The sequence below is a fragment of the Staurois parvus genome, unplaced genomic scaffold (genome assembly GCF_062004578.1).
Source record: "Staurois parvus isolate SC_StPar_1 unplaced genomic scaffold, SC_StPar_1.0 ptg001483l, whole genome shotgun sequence".
NCBI classification, from domain to species: Eukaryota; Metazoa; Chordata; class Amphibia; order Anura; family Ranidae; genus Staurois; species Staurois parvus.
The window spans coordinates 346,122-363,336 of record NW_028319279.1 but is presented as its reverse complement, the minus strand read 5'-3'; the positions used below and the strand labels follow the sequence as shown (position 1 = coordinate 363,336).

Sequence of the window (17,215 nt, the reverse complement as noted above, 5' to 3'; positions counted from 1 at the left end):
TGATAAAACCTGAAAGCCGATTGGTTTCTATGCAGAGCTGCATCAGATTTTGCACTCTTCAATGTGCTATTCACCAATAAGACTTGTCCTGTCACACCTTACCTACACAACCTCTTACTGGGAAGCTAAGTGTACTGCTGTTTCTCCTGCCCCAGTTCATATGCAGCTGAGAACAGAGGGAATGTGATCACTTATGGGGAGGGGGAGGGAATTATTTTTATTTTTTTTTTTTTAATATATCTACACAAATGTTTTTCCTTCATTTAAATTTTAAGCTGAATGTGTTGTTTTACAAGCTGGAGGCTGACATATACTTTAACGGAATGACATTTAATTTGCTAAAGCACTGATGGTGACCGCCGTGGATGATGGCTGCATAATGTGTCCTGAAACAACCACTTGTAGTCTCTCTTTTGCGGGTTTCTCAACCAGGGTTCCTCCAGGGAGGTTGCTAGGGATTCCTTGAGCACTTTTTGCCTCAAGCAAGTTTCCACTGATTCCAATAATCTTTATCTATCTGTAGGGGGGTCATTCTTTCCAATGACCACAAGTGTAAGGAGCATTCTTACCTCTGACTATCGCACTAATGTATGACGAATTGTAGATAAATTCATTTTTAGCTGGGGTTCTGAGACTGGAAAGTTATGTCAAGGGTTCCTCTGCATTGAAAAGGTTGAGAAAGGCTGCTCTATTGGAAGCCCATGTGATAGGGTGACAACACTGACTGCAATTGCTAGACTGGGAAAGAGCATAGTCACTCCATAACAGAAAGTGCCCTTCGTGAAAGTCTTATATAAAAGCAGAACACACAACCTCATTGTGCAATGCAACAAACTAGTTTTATTACCATTATGTAAACATTTCTTCAAACAGGTAAATCAACAAAAAAACAAACCAAAAAATAAAAAAAAAAAAATATTGGACACAGCACACGCAAAAGGAAAAAAATATAAATAAAGTTGACCTGACACTTACACAGTGGTGGCCACCATCTTGTAGCCTGAATTTTTTTTATTTTAGGACTGTCGCCAAATAAAAAAAAAAATCCTCACACCACCAATATATACTTGCCTGTCCCACAGCCCAAGCCTCCACTCTTCAATTTCTTTCAAAGCCAAAGCAGTTGGAGAACTTTCAACATCTGCATGTGTTTGATGCCTGCATCCATCACCACCAGTCTGCGGTTCCACCTGTCAGACGCTGCAGTGCGACAATGGAGACAGCACTGGCTGGTACAGTAGAGGTCACAGGCATTATACACATCAAAAAAGGGTGAGATGTAACGTTTCCCTGGTTAGTTTAACTCTTTAAAACTGCAAAGATTGTCAGCTGCAGGACTGGTAAGTACAAAAAGTCTTCTACAGATTGCTTTTTATTGGCAACAGTCGCTTTACAAACAAGGAGGCAGTGACATCACTGAGGCACAACATGCTTTGTATCTAAGTCATGTCACGTGATCTTGGCTTCAGCTGGGTAAAAGTGATGGTCCAAATGAAAACATATAAAAGAAAAATCTTTAACAAATGAAAACATGAGCAACAGTATTGAACTGCTCATTTGCTGTAAGACGTAGTCATATCTGTGATACAGATACCATTGTGGGGCTGCTCTCCAAAACAAAAACAGCCTTAATTTTAAAACAACTAAATTAGCAGCGATCGTTAATCTAATTCAAAGAGTAAGGCGTTCTCAAAGCTGAAGGCACATTGTGTTTTGTGATCAGAGATGACGTGAACACGGCCATCTTTGGCATCAACTTCCTTTAGGCTAGGGCTAGGTTCGGAGTTCTGTAACACAGGGCTTGGTTCCTGTTCTTTTCCATCAGGGATGTCATCTTCATCGAGTTCCCTGGCCGGGATTTCTTTAAAGACAAGTCCCTCATCTTCTGCACTGGAGTCTTCCAGTTGCCCTTGACAGGTACAGTATGCGGGGTTCTCTGTGTGGAACTGTAGCCGCCTGCCTTGGCTCTCCACATTGACCCCTGGCTGTGGCTCCTGCAGATTGTCTTCTGCATCAGACGGCCCCGTCTCATCTGACTGGTAACTTATCTCCTTCTTCACGTCGCTCAGATCTGCACATCGCTCCCTGTGGGCCAGATAGCTTTCCTGCTCCAGCTCCGGTTTCTGCAAGAGAAACAAGAAGTCATGAAACATTAATAACACAGCTAACCAAACGCCTTTACAGTCTGAATACACAGAGGAATTGCTTTACACCTGGCTGAACAGATCGAGTTAAAGGGTGTTTAGGGCAGATAAAGACTTTGAATGGACCACTGAGATGCCATTTGAGGCAGTGCAGGTTCAGGTTATGTGAGCTACTGCCGTGGATTTACAAGAGTGAGAGAGAAGAGATGCTTCATGTCACATTGGATTTGTTGTTTTACATTTTAACAAAAAGGATTAAGAAGCAGTATTAAACCCAAAACAAAACGTAATTTATTGCAGCTTACCAATCAGATGTAGCAGCTGCATTCGTTTTTGTGTTTAGGCTCTACAACCCTGGCCAATATTGCACCTCCTGTATAAGAGTGCCCCCACTCAAGCTGAAGGAGCACAGGGGCACCTTTGGACAGCAGCACTGTCAATCCAGGAGGAGTGATAGATCTACTAGCAGATTTAACTACACTAACAAACTGAAGCCACACTCCAGCTAATACTTTTTAATTAATTACTTATAGCAAACAGCTTTTTTCTTCCCTTTTGAGATAAAGGGCTTTACCTCAACAGAAGCAAATCATTGTAAGCACCCCTGTAAGTGGGAAATGTTTTTTTCACTTATGATACATTCTGCTGGAGAGCTTGTTCTTTTGAAAAAGCAGACTTACTGGCTAGATTACCAGATGAAAATAAAATAAAGCCCAAAAAAGAAGAAAACAAATTCTGCCACCACATCTAAGAATTGTTAAAACTACAATATAATAAAATGTCGGCTTGAAGGTGTAATGCTGCTCTATGCTTTTTTCATGTGGATGTACAAAAAAAAAAAAAAAAACAAAACAAAAAAAAAACAAAAAAAAAAACACCCACACACAACCTTGGCTTGTGTGTGCCTTCCTTTCACTTCCCCAGCTAGCGTTGAGCATTTATAACTGGCCCCTCTAATGTTCCTGAGTCCGTACACCCCTGCCCCTCCATTTGACATCCTTCTCTTTACTGTGGGGCTCCTGCCCCCCTTTTCTCAGTGCACAACACATACTGTGCTATCATTAAGGAGTTCACTATCCACATGGATCCTACCTCAACAATTCAAGCCCCTATGTGGGTAGACCTGGCACTTGTTATTCCTCTTAACTGAAAGAGGAAAAACAAAAAACAAAACAAAAAAAAAAAAAAAAAAAAAAAAAAAAAAAAAAAGAAAGAAAAAGCCCCTTACTGACTTCAATGCAAAAAAAAACACAAGAGCAAACGAACGAGAGAGAGATACACAAACACACCATTTTATTTTCTGTCCAGTTTGTGTTTATTACTTGCAGCAAGGTTATTTTACAGTAATGGATTATATTTTTAAATTCATCTTCATGTAAAATTAACGATATTAAAGTCAAAATAAAGTTTTTTTTAGAAAAAAAAAAACAAAAAACACAAACACACACACACACAACAAACACGTCCATTCTGGGTTTTTGCCAAGTGCATTCCAGTTTTGCAGTTTTGGTCCAGAATTGTCATTTATGTGTACCACTAATAGCCAGTACTGAGCTTTATTTTTTTGTGCTGGTTTTTATGAATTGTGGTTCATAGCAACCAGATCCTGTCTGATATTCCCATTTTGCACTAGAGAAATAATAGAGGGATCTTCCTGGCCACCATGGACCATCAGACCCGCTCCAGACAATGTGAATCGGAGATCCTCCAAGACCACACATGGATGCATCTGCTCCAGACTCGAGGGAATGATGCCATCTTGTGGTCATTATGTACACTGCAACAGAGAAAGCTTAACATGTCTGAACTATTTTTTTTGCAACTGAAACTAATTGTTTCCACGTTTTAATGAAGAAATTCTGCACGGCACAAATGGATTACAGCAAGGCAAAATAGTAAATTCTTACATTTAACCGGATGTGGGTTCTTTCATCATTCATTTCAAGTACATTAATCAGCGGTTGGTCCTCTAGTGTAGACCAGGGAATGGTAGAAGGGCGTAAACCACTTTCCAGAAATTCCGTCACATTGTCTTCATTAATAAACCTTCTTTCCTACAGAAAAACAAAAATGTCAAATGTTACAAATAGGCAGCCAAAGAGCGCTGTGCTAGAACATACCCCTCAACCAGTTTTTTTAATTAAGATATTTATAGGACTGACAAATAAAAAGGAAATGTTAATGTGAAACTCCAGGAAACATTATTTAAAGAATTCTCTGTAAAGATAGAATTACTATCAATAGATGTATTGTTACGTTCACAATGCTGCTGTGTAGTGTAAAAAAGGCAGCTTCACGGATGTGGATATTAAAGGATTTTTTCCACTTTAAATTCTTTAAGCTTGGGTACATTAAAGTGGAACTCTAGTCAGAAAATGAAGTCCTGCTCGATCCCTTCAGACTGACCCCTTCTGCAGGTTCATGTAAAACATTAAAAATAAGTGCCTATACTGTTTAAAATCCAGTAATACACTCTCACCCTGCTCTGCACATGCTCAGTTGCTGTCAATTCTAAAGATTTACTGCTGCTCAGGAGCTCTGGCCTTCAGCATAACAGCACCATCCAGCAAGAAGAAACAGGCAATTTACAGCACACACTAATTTGGGAGCATAATTATTCATGTGGAATGTATATTCCTTGCTAAAAGGACATTTCATTATTTTTTTTAAATCAAGTTATTATGGGTAAAGTTCCACTAAAAAAACAAAAAAGACAGGAACATGGCGGTTATTGGTGTTCAAGTTTTCTGGCAAGCTCACTGTATATATTCATTTGCACTTATTAATGGTATAGAAGTATATCCAAACAGACTAAAATAGAGCAGATTGGACAAGTTCATTGATCAGGTCTACATGCACTTTAATCAGCGACTACTTGTATGACATAACTGTGCAGCATGGAAAATGGCTAAAATACAATGAAGAAGAGGGCACACTGTAAGTGTCCTGTACTTCCGGTTGCTCGCTCCTTTAAGCTCCATGCACACTCACAAAATAAATATAGCTGCTTTTACAGGAGTTGTGTTGTGCAGATTGCGGGTGCAATGCAGGACTCCAGCAGACTGTCAGTGTATCTGTATGCTTGCACCTCGTACAGGCAGGCAAATACCGAACACACACACACACACACACACACACACACTTGTTCCTGCATATGCATTTCCAGATGCTCCCCCATCACCCCACCCTTTTTTGTCCCCCCACTGTACTGGGGGTCTGGTGCATTTTACAGCGCATCAGTACAGTCCAGGAAAAATGAAGCAATTATAAGTTTTTTACTGAAACTGAAATGCCCTGGAACTGACCGCACTGGTGTAAACTGCCATTGGAAACCATAAAACCTACTGCGTTTTTGATGCAGGGAAAAAAAAAAAAAAAAAAAAAAAAAAAAAAAGTCACTCGACTGCATGTGGTGTAAGGTAGCCCGAAGAGACAATGAAATAACAGCGCTCAACAGTGCCATGGTAGTTCATTGAGAACTACAAGCTGATGGCCACAAAGGCTGTCGGGACTTGTAGTTTCCAGTTCACAGAACTGATGTGGCTGAAGCCCCACACAGCTGCGTTTTTAACAAAAAAACAAAAAACAAAAAAAAAAAAAAAAAAAAAATTAGTGACAGCTAGCCAGAGGGAGATTCCCCTACTAACTGTCACTAGATGCAGTGGCTGCAGGATTGGCACCGTGTTACATGTTCCACCCCAAAAACCGCACCGAACCCCCCCCTTCCCCCATTTCTTCACTTTGCATTGTTGTGTATTAGTCTCCCCCTGTCCTTATTCAGCAGCACCAGATACTAGTCTCCCTTTTCCAATTAGGAATCATTGGGTTCTAGTCTGCCCCTTTCCCTATTTCTAGGTATGGTCTCCTCTTTCTCCATTCGGCAGCATTGAGTACTAGTCTTCCCTTTACTGATTCAGTAATCCTATACATGAGGTTGCCCCTGCTGTTCTGTTCAGCAGGATATGGCACCATCCCCCACTCCACTGCTAATACAGTAGCACTAATAGCTGGTCACTTCTCTGTCCGCCTGGCCCACATACACACACGTTCCTCACCTCCATTTATTAACACTGGACACAAACCTCCCCCATTCAGTGGAAACCACCAGCAGGCTTGGTAATGAGCCCTCCACCACAAAGCCAGCCCACTTTCCCAATCTTCAGCAGAGGAGGAGGATTTTGGCTGAAGGAGGTCACAGCTAAACTCTCATTTTAAAGTAGCAAATTACATTCCAGGTCCGTCACATAAAGCCTGTCCCCTGTGAGCATTATGTAGAGGACAGGTTTTTATACTCCGGCTGTGTCTGCCTTACAAAGAAAAACTAAGACCTTGCTCACGTTTTGTAGAAGGGCCCATTCACACCAGGTACAGTGGGACGTTCCTGGGCAGCTATTCCAGAGCAATCCCACTGCAAGACAAGGACATAGACCTCATCTTCTACAAGGCCAGTTCATGGTGTATGCCCAGTACTTGTTATCCAGCACAGCACCACACAAACCACTTTCTTGCACCACACTGCAGCCAGTAGAACTTAAAGTAGTATTGAACCCAAAATGCAATATATTGCAGCTTACTAATCTGTAAAAGATGTATGGGATTTAATTTTTCCCCCCAAATCATACTTACCTAGGTGGATGCAGCATCTGTCCCTCGCCGGGTCCAAGAGTGAGAACTCACTGCCACTGTGAGCAGAGAGCGGTGACTGTTGCTGGACAGTGGAGGCCGCTATATACTCTGGGGTGGATCCCAACTTTAAAGTTGGGATCTTTCCCCAACCAGGACTGGATGAGTGACTTCAGCCCGCTGTCAGCTGAAAACAGTCACAGGAGTGCAGAACAAACTACTCTGTGAGCCACAGAAGCACAGCCAAAAAAGCTTTGGCTTTACTACTTTAACCGCTTCTGTGCCACCCTATAGCAGAAAACACACACACACACACACACACACACTTACTTTTGCAGTTCTGGGTAGGTGGCGCGTGCACGCCGCCATTCGTGGCCTCGGCTGTCAATCACCAGGTCTTGGCTGGTGATTCCGTGCCGGCACCCAGCGATCTCCGAGTATTACTGACAGGGGAGAGACCTGTATGTAAACAATACAGATCTCTCCAGTCAGCTCCTGCACACTGCTTTGTATGGCTCTGCATAGCAGAGCCATACAAAGCAGCGTGCTTACAGTAAACCACACATAGCTAACCTCTTCCTGCCCAGTGCCATTGCTTTTTATTAGCACTGATCACTGTATTGGTGTCATTGGGGAATGACAATGACACCAAGTCAGTTCCCCCCAGTTTCAGAATGCCCACCACAGTCCCACTATAAGTCGCTGATTGCCTCTGCTACTAGTAGAAAAAAAAAAAAAAAAAATTCCAGTACATATACCGCCATTTGTAAACGCTATAACTTTCAAGTAAACCAATTAATTTACACGTATTGGGATTTTTTTTGGCAAATACATTTTGGCCTAAATTTGATTAACATTTTTTTTTTCACTGGACATTTCTAAATAGCAAAAAGTCAAAAATATATTTTTTTTTCAAAATTGTTGGTCTTTGTTTATAGCGCAAAAAAATAAAACGCAGCCAATTAAATACTACCAAAAGAAAGCGCCACCTCTGGACAGCAGCATTAATATGGGGGTGGGTAGTGTCAGATGGACTAGCAGATAAGCCTGGTACAGTCCCCCCCCCCCCCCCCAATTAACCCAGTGGGCTGAATAACCCCCCAGAAAACACAAAACAATCACCTGATAGAATGCTGTACTAACACAAGTGATGTTAGTGTGGTGATCTCCCCTAATGTGCCTTTTTGTTCTGACAGGAGGACTCCCTCCACCCCGCCAGAGCACACTGCCCAGTGCTCCCAGCCATTGGCTGAAAGCACTGATTGGATGCTGGTTTTTCAGCACGATGTTAGACCAACTTCTTTTCAGATAGACAGCTGTACACACTGACCAAATGTTGGCTGGTTCTGCTCAACCAGCCAATATTCAGCCCATGTACCAAGCATTAGATACACAAATGAAATAATAAAAACACACACACACACGTTCTACTTATCTGCACAAACCAACCTCAAACCTCCTCCCTCCTGCCTAGTGCCCCCAGAGCAAACAGCTTGCTATAAGGGCACCCAAGAAAGCTCGCTTCTGAGAGACTGCTCTGCATGTCCATTCACATACAGAACCACAGCTCAGCACTGCCCTTCTCTCCTCATTGGCTCACTAGCTGTGATTGACAGCAGCAGGAGCCAAAGAGGAGGGAGAGTCCTTGGAGAGCTGAGGCTCTCGTACACATCACTGATCTGCGATGGGGCTTAAGTATTAGGGGGGGCTGCTGCACACAGAAGGGTAACCTTCATGCACAGAATGTGTAAACCTTGAGCTCTTACAACCACTTTAAAAGCTGAACTCCAGCTAACAATTTATAAGCAGTTACCCCTAGGTTCAAACCTAAGCATTTAGCAGAAATGCACTACAGTCCATTTAACATGATTTACTATGGGACAGGTTCACATCTCCGCATTTTTTGGAAAGGGTCAGGGACTTTTTTCAACACGTTGCGGTTTTGGTTCTATGGATTTCATGGAAATGGTGCAGAAAAACCATGCATTGCATTTTTTGCTGCATTTGCATTTTAAAATCTACCTAGCAACAAAACAAAACAAAAAAAAAACCCTGCAAAACGCATCAAAAACGCAATGTAGAAACGGCTCAAATGCAACCTGCATAGGTGTAAATCTAGCCTTACAGTTTTACATAAATAAAAGGAGGTCATTTTAAGCACCCGTTAGTGGTAGATGGTTTGTATCAATCGTCAACTGCTACATCTGCAGGACAGTTTGTTACATAGTTAGTCTGGCTGGAAAAAAAAAAAAAAAAGTTATAATCCTATACCCACAGTTAATCCAGAGGAGGGCAAAAAATTCAAACATAGTTACATAGTGTGAAATAAAAGCCTGAACCCTACTACAAATGTAATTAGTGCTGCTGTTCATCAATGAATAAACATCAAAATAAACATAAAACTAAAACTACACCACAAAAAATAAATCAACCAAGCAAAAACAAAACATTTGTGAAAATATAAAATAATTTAAAAAAATATCTGAATATAAAATAATTGTCCAAAGCCCCAAATCAATAGTGAAAAATAAAAATGTAAAGTGCTCCAAGCAACGAAAACCGTTCTAAAAGAACGCCACCGCGCCCACACCATCCGCGGAGTTCCGTTAGACCGGTTTTTGTTGATTGGAGCACTTTACATTTTATCTTTCACTATTGATTTGGGACTTTGGACAATTTTTTTTTTATTATTTTATAGTTTATATTTTTGCTTTATTAATTTAATTTTTGCGCTGTGGTTTTAGTTTATAGTTACATAGTCTGTTAATAAAATATATATATATATATATATATATATATATATATATATATACATATATACACACACACACACACACACCTAAAGAATTGTTAAACTGCAATATAATAAATGTTTGTTTTTGGGGGAAAAAAAAAAAAAAAAAAAAAAAAGGAAATAAAAACTACAGTGTAAACAGTGGAGTGAGCAGTGATCTGCACCACAGACATCCTCCTGCACACCATGCATCTAGTGCAGCTGCTAGTGTGAACAGACACATAGGAAACGTGTTCATCCACTGCAGACATTAAGTATTTTCCATCTACTGTTGAACAGAACCCATTGTGGCTTCAGATCTCCATTGCAGAGAAGGCCACAAAGCAGCTTACCTGCAGAGAATTGCTATTCACCCCGAAGTAGAGATTCTTCCACAGGCCGAAGCACTCGGAGGATTTGGTCAGCTCTATGACGACATTGTCCTCGGACACGCTCACCGCGATATCGTTCGTGTTCAGGTTATACTGCGGCAGGAACTGTACAAAGAGAACGTAGGGGGTGTTGGTGGATCGGACACAGAAGCGGATCTCGCACTGATAGCAGCCGACCTCCGAGGTGATGCTGTGCTCATCGATGTCCTTGACGTGGATCACTAAAGTCAGCGTGGTGGCACTCTGGGAGCAGGTGAAGATGGGGCACTCCGGGGGAACCTCCAGCAGGGCATTGATGACGTGTCCTGCCGCCACTGGCTCCTGGACCTTCTCAGGTTCCTCCTCTGACGGACTTTCCGCCGCCTTGCCGGACTCTTGCGTATTGCTGGCCTCCTGGGTAGCAGAGGCGGGGGATGGGGTTGATTTAGATTCCGGTCCTGGGCCGTTGGCCAGCTGCTCCTGCATTAGTTTTAGGGTGTCCTGCTGGACGACGGGCACAGTGATCACCAGCTGCTTCTTGATCTTGTTGAACTGGGCCGTGCCCCTCTTCTCCTCCACCAGGTAGGGCAGCTTTAGTTGCAGTTTGTAGGCCGGCTTCTTGGACTCCAGGCTCAGGGCCTTCCCTTCGATGTTCAGGTCAACCTCGGTGGCAGAGGTCAGCAGCGGCATCTCCACGGTGATGACCAGCTCCTTGGGTACAGGGCTGGGTGCCGAGTCCCTGGCGTCCCGGTAGTCCTGGATATCCACGTAGGAGCGGTGGCGGATGGTGTAGCGGGGGACGGTGGGCTCTTGGTTGGCCTTGCGGATGGCGGGGGGTGGCTGGACCTTGGGTTTACCCCGGCCGACCTTCTTCTGTCCTCCAGGCACACCGTAGGGGTACGGGAAGCTCACCGGGTCTGCGGGTTCCTGCGGTTTGGGCTTAGCTCCGGGGCGGAGTCTGCGGATGACGCAGGTCCGTGGGATCCCCCGGTAATTCTCCTTCAGGGTGGTCACGTTGGCGGTATCCAGGACCACACAGAAGCCGCGGGTCACCATGTCCAGGGCAGTCAGGTCCACCATGGTCTTGAATTTTTGGTTGCCGGAGGCCAGGCGCAGGGTCTCCGGGTTGAAGAGGACATCATAGACGAGATCCCGCCCTTCCTCCGGGCTCAGCTCCTCCCGGGCGGGACAGAGGGAACACGGCAGGCTCCAGTGCTGCCCAGCCCGCCCCTCCTTGTCCGTCGCCGGAGCGCAATGAGGCCGCCGCACCAGCCCGTTGCTGCAGATGTTGATGTAGCAGCTCCGCTGTCCGTTTTGGCTGGTACGCAGCACGTGGCCCGGCTCCGGGTGAAGGAACTGCACCTCCACGCCGCGCTCCCGCTCCATCTCGCTGATCTCCCGCTCATAGCGCCGCCGGTTCTCCGGGTCGCTTATCTCCTGGGCATACTGCGCGAACAGCTCCCGGAACCGCGCGTCCTGGAAGGCGGACTTAAAGCGCTCCAGCTCCTCCGGGGTCACGTTCAGCTCCTCCACCCTGGCCGCCATCCTGCTCCAATACTGATCTCCTAGGAGACGGGCGCTCGGTGATGAAGTCACGGCGCCGCTGCTGAAGGCGGCTGGTTGGACGGCTGCGGGTCACGGGGCGCGGAAGGGGGCGGACCCGGCCAATCCGGCGGCGGCGTCTTACGGTTGCCATGGTGATGGCATACCGCGGTTATTTACAGAGCTTGGGCGCCCTGCTGGGAGGGAGGGGGAGGGGGTCGTGCGCGGTCACCATGCTGTGTTCAGTCTGCAGTCCTCTCCCATAACATCCCCCAGCTGTCCTCACATCACAAGGAGCCATATTTATAGATCGGGCCCGGGAGAGCTCCCTGTGACACCCTTGTTGGCAGAAATACCTTGGATGCCACTGGTGACCTACTTCTAAAAATACCAAATGTCTGGCTGTCATGATGATCCCTCGGCTGCCATGCTTTCGGACTTACTGGCCGATCAAGCATGCAGCAAGTGAAGGCACAACCAATTTGCTGGGTCTGACTAGGAGAGTGATCAGCCAGGCAGATAGTATTTTCAGGAGCGCTAAGTCGACGTTTCCTTTGAAGACATATTCCGCACTCTTTATATAAAAAAAAATTGTAGTAAATGCTCCCTGATTAACCACTTGCCCCCTGGAAGGTTTATTCCCTTCATGACCAGGACATATTTTGCTATTTAGCACTGCGCTATTTTAGCTAGCAGTTGCGCATCCATGCAACGCTGCACCCACATGACATGTAGATCATTGTGTCACAAATACAGCTTTCTAGTGGTGGTATATGATCACCTCGGGGGTGTTTTATGTTCTCTGTGATATAAACGGGGAAAAAAAACTATTGTATACTTTTTGCTATAAAACATATCCAATAAAAAATTCAGAAATCAAATTTCTTCATAAATTTCTGCCAAAATGTATTCTGCTGCATGTCTTTGGTAGGAAAAAAAAAATCCCAATAAGTTCATATTGACTGGTTTGTGTGAAAGTCATATCGCCTAAAACTATAATGTATAGATACTGGAATGTGTATTTATATATTTTTTAGATTACCGCAATGATCAGCAACTTACAATGGTGCGATAGTGCAACAGGCAATCTGGCACTCACTGACATTGGAGTGTGGAGGGGGATTTATATTATTCTCACAAACAGCTTTCTTTTGATGGTATTCGATCACCACAGGGATTTTTGATTATGTAAATGAAAAAAAGACCGAAAATGTAAACATTTTTTTTTCACTATCTGCTATGCGACATCCAATAAAAGATGGTAAAAAAAACTAATTTCATTATAAATATCGGTCAAATTGTATTCTGCTGCATGTCTTCGGTTAAAATAAAAAAAAAAAATCCCAGTAAGTGTAAAATAATTGGTTTTCGGAAAAGTCGGGAGGAGGGCTGCTTTGTTTACTAACAGTCCTCCTCCCTGTTGGCTCAGGCACACTGCTCTGGATGGCAGTGCACAGCACAGCCATCCAGAGCAGTGCGCTTACAGTGAAGAACCAACAAACAGCCCCCCAGCATTCGCACACACACACTTTTTTTTTTTAATACAAGTAATGGCAGTGATCAGTGACTTACAGTGGGACAGTGATAGTGCAGCAGGTACATTAACTGACACTGGGTGGGAACTGACTAAATGCCACTGACATCACCAGGGACTCTAATACAGGGATCAGTGCTAATAATATACAGTGTAACTGTACAGACACTGGCTGGGAAGGGGTTAATATCTGGGGCGATCAAGGGGTTAACTGTGTGCCTAAGGCTGGCCATACACGTGTAGATTTTTGGACAATAATTTTCATACGAAAAAAGTCGTAGGAAAATTCGATGAACATTTGATGAATGGACGGATGTCGTTTTAAAATTGCCTTTTTGCTTTTAACATTCGACTTTAAAATGAATGTAATTTCTGAACGATTATTATTATTATACAGGATTTATATAGCGCCAACGGTGTGCTTAGCGCTTTACATTATAGTGGAAGCAGGAGTGGACTGACAACTCATGGGGCCCCCTGGCAATAGGGGATCATGGGGTCCATGTGTCCTTGCCCACACTCAAAAAAGCCTATAAAAAAGGTACCAGGGGCATTTCATGGGGCCCCCTACTTATCCCGGTCCCTCGGGCAGTGCTCGAATGGCCAGTCCATCCCTGTGTGGGAGAAAATACAGCAGCAATACAGTTCAATACAAGAGGGAATTGAGGGCCCTGCTCCTCAGAACTTACAATCTAGGAGGGCGGGGTGAATGGTACAGTAGGTAGCAGGGGTGGACTGACCATTTGGAAACTCGGGCACTGCCTGAGGGCCCGGGGTCAGTAGGGGGCCCCATGAGATGCCCCTGGTACCTTTTTCATAGGCTTTTTTGAGTTTGGGCAAGGACACAGGGGCCCCATGATCCCCTATTGCCCGGGGGCCCCATGAGTTGTCAGTCCGCCCCTGATAGGTAGTCACTGTGGGGGATGGAGTGGTTGGAAGAGTAGAGGATTCCAGAATTAGCAGAGGGCGGGGTAGGCTTCCCTGAAGAGATAGGTTTTCAGTGATCACCTAAAGGCAAGTAGAGTAGGTGAGAGTCTGATACACTGGGGTAGGGAGTTCCAGAGGATGGGTGACGCCCTGGAGAAGTCTTGGAGACGAGAATGGGAGGAGGAGATAAGGGAGCTAGAGAGTAAGAGGTCTTGCGAGGAGCGGAGTGTTCGGTTTAGGAGATATTTAGAGATAAGATTCGTTATGTGGGGCAGTGTTGTGGACGGCTTTGTATGTCAGTGTTAGTGTTTTGAATTTTATCCGTTGGGCAACTGGGATCCAGTGGAGGGATTGGCAGAGAGGGGTGGCAGATACAGAACGGTTCGTGAGGTGGATGAGTCTGGCAGCAGCATTCATGATGGACTAGAGTGGGGATAGCCTGCGATGAGGTAGGCCAATGAGGAGGGAGTAACAGTCTCACCACATGCACTGGCTGAAAATTTGTTTGCTGGAGAAAAGTTTTCCCCCCTTCCCTTTCGAATTTTCCCATCACTGCTGTCGAAAATAAACATCGATTTGACCCCACTAATGATTAGAAAATCAAAGAATATTCTTGAAATGAAAATCTATACATGTATGGCCAGCTTTGCAATATGCGGAGCTTTTACTGAGGATCTTGTTTTTATTCCCTGCTTAGCAGAGAATGGAAAACCCCCAGAAAGTTCCCCTGTCAGTGTATTGTTTACAATCATAGAGTGTTTGGTGCAAAACTGAGCTGATCAGCGGGTCCTGGCAGCCAATCATCGGCCAGGGGGCCAGTGATCATCATGTGCTGTAACGAATCACAGCACTGGTGGGCATGCGGATCACATACAAGGTACCTGACTCAACACAGGGAGGCCACTTTGCTGATGCACATGTACGCGATGCCGACATCGAACGGTTAAAAAAATTAAAAATATGCATTTATTAAACGTTTGCATTGCACCCTGCAGAGCGTTGCACCCCCGAACAGTGTGTTGTGGGGGGAGTACCCAGGATCACCAGTTTACCCCCAGACCCAGGTCTGGATGGAGGGGCGTACCTTCTGTTAGGGGGCTGGAGGAAGTATATCATGGACTGAGGGGACATTATTCCACTAGTGCCAACCTGTCAGTCCCTCCTGCTGTGTGGACAGATGGGACTTGTAGTCTTCCCATAAATCCAAAGGGGTGGATTTCTTAAATGCAAATAGACTGTGCACCTGGCAAGGGAATTTGCTCCAGAGCTTGCTGCTGTGCAAGCAAAAATGTATCTTTTATTTTTCTTGCATGGGAATGGGTATTATTTTCAAAGCTCTGGAGCAACTGCACTTGCAAAGTGCACGATCTATTTGTCTTTAGTAAATCCACTGCAGAGTGTCCAGTGCCGTACATAGTATTGAGAACCCAGTCCTAGGAGGGTGATGTGGTGAAATGGAGAATGATATAAGGGAGCAAAAGGGCCAAGTGCCCCGGGCCCCCCTGCCAATGATGGCCCCCTAGCGCCAGACTTCTTTTATAAAAAAAAAAATTATAAAATGAGTTTTGTTAAAAAAATAACGAAGTGTGTGCGGGTGTCAGGATATGGAGAAGCAGTCATTGTGTGATATGACATTTCTGGGATGGCGGTGGAAGGATTTGTAACTTTCCTGCAGACTGGCTCTCACAAGGCTGAAGTAATGGCTGCATCTCTGCTAGAATTTCTAGAAAAAGAAGATATTCGCTTTGAAGACTGCAGAGGACAGTCCTAAGGCTAGGTTCACACCTATGCGTTTTGTGGTTTTTAAAATGTTCTTGTTGCCAGGCAGATTTAAAATGCAAAACACATAAAAAATGCCGCAAAAAACACACTACATGCTTTTCTGCAGCGTTTCAGTTGAAGTCTATAGAACCAAAAACACAACTTTTTGCACTCAAAAAAAGTCCCTGATCCTTTCCCAAAAATGTACTGAGTGAAAACGCTCAGATGTGAACCTGTCCCATTGGAAATCATGTTAAAGTAACGCAGCTCCGTAACATAAAAAAATGGCCTGCTCAGGAAGGGGGGTAAATCCTCTGGAGGGCAAGTGGTTAAGGGAATTCTTTGGGGATCACCAGAACTAGTGTCCCTATTGGAAGATTTCCCCTCTACTAATTTTCTGGGGACATTTTGACTTTTTTTATTTGCCCTTTTATCTGCATTAACACACAGATGGCCAAATCTAATGAAGTCTTTGGTAGGAAAGGAAAGAGCACTGTGACCTCTCTTTCAGACACTCGTTGGTCAGCAAGAGCTGATGCTACTGAAGCCCTTGTAGATGGATACAGCTTGATTCAAAATGCCCTCATAAATATTGAAGGTGACTTGGAGCAAACATGAAGCTTGGACATTGGGAGACAGAATAGACTGTCTTGAAACTGCTCTGATGGCTAAGATCTGGAACAGGGTTTCTCAACTAGGGTTCCTCCAGAGGTTGCAAGGGGTTCCTTCCTTAAGCAATGAGCAATTTCTGCCTTTTCCATAAGTTCCCACTGACACCATTGATCTTTTTAGCTATCTGTAAGAGGGTAATTCTTCCCAATGACCACAAATATAAGGAGCATTCTCCCCACTGACCATCACACTAATGAGTCGTAGATGTAGTCATTATTAGCAGGGGTTCTCGGAGACCAGAAAGTTATTTCAAAGGTTCTTCCACATTGAAAAGGTTGAGAAAGGCTGATCTGGAGCATAATTCTTGTACGGTTCAAGAGTACAAGTCAAGCTTTCACAGGCGTTGCCCTGGAAAAGGTGGTGGATCTAATTGATTCTCTGGAAAAGTTTCTGGGATCACTTTGAGATCAGTATGAAGAGCTGGAACTAGATGCCAGGAACTTCTGTGGCAATGCAGACTACAAATTAACTACCAGCAGGTCAACAAAGAAAAACAGAGAAAAAGTCAGATGTGAATGTTAATATAGATCAGCTGTCTGTTGCCTTACAAGAGCACAGGGTAGCATACCAATCAGTGAAAGACCGGATCAAAGTAATTGTTGACTTGTGTTGTCCACCCAATGCAGAGATAAAAATCAAGACTAAGAAACAAAGGTGCTTTCCCTTGAGGTTTCAGTAGTGTGTTCATTGAAGAAGTTGTCCAGTTTGCAGCCTTTGCTAAGCTCCAGTCATGTCTCACTCCATGTCAACATGCAGTTTTATTACACGATGAAGGGCTTGCTGATACGTTTCCAGGTGTTAAGCCTCATGCACATTGGGCATTTTTACATCCACTGTTTTGGGCGTCAGGTGTTTTTTTTCTACAGCC

At 44.3% G+C, this 17,215-nt stretch overlaps 1 protein-coding gene across 1 annotated transcript; it reads right to left on the bottom strand.

Moving 5' to 3' along the window:
• Positions 1–817: 817 nt before the first annotated feature.
• DNAAF2 (dynein axonemal assembly factor 2) lies at positions 818–11,476 on the bottom strand. Its single transcript, XM_089662508.1, has 3 exons — positions 9,894–11,476; positions 4,052–4,198; positions 818–2,123 (listed from the first exon to the last, which is right to left on the bottom strand). The coding sequence occupies exons 1-3, from the start codon at positions 11,454–11,456 to the stop codon at positions 1,662–1,664; spliced, it is 2,172 nt and encodes a 723-aa protein (XP_089518634.1). The 5' UTR covers positions 11,457–11,476; the 3' UTR covers positions 818–1,661.
• Positions 11,477–17,215: the final 5,739 nt, after the last annotated feature.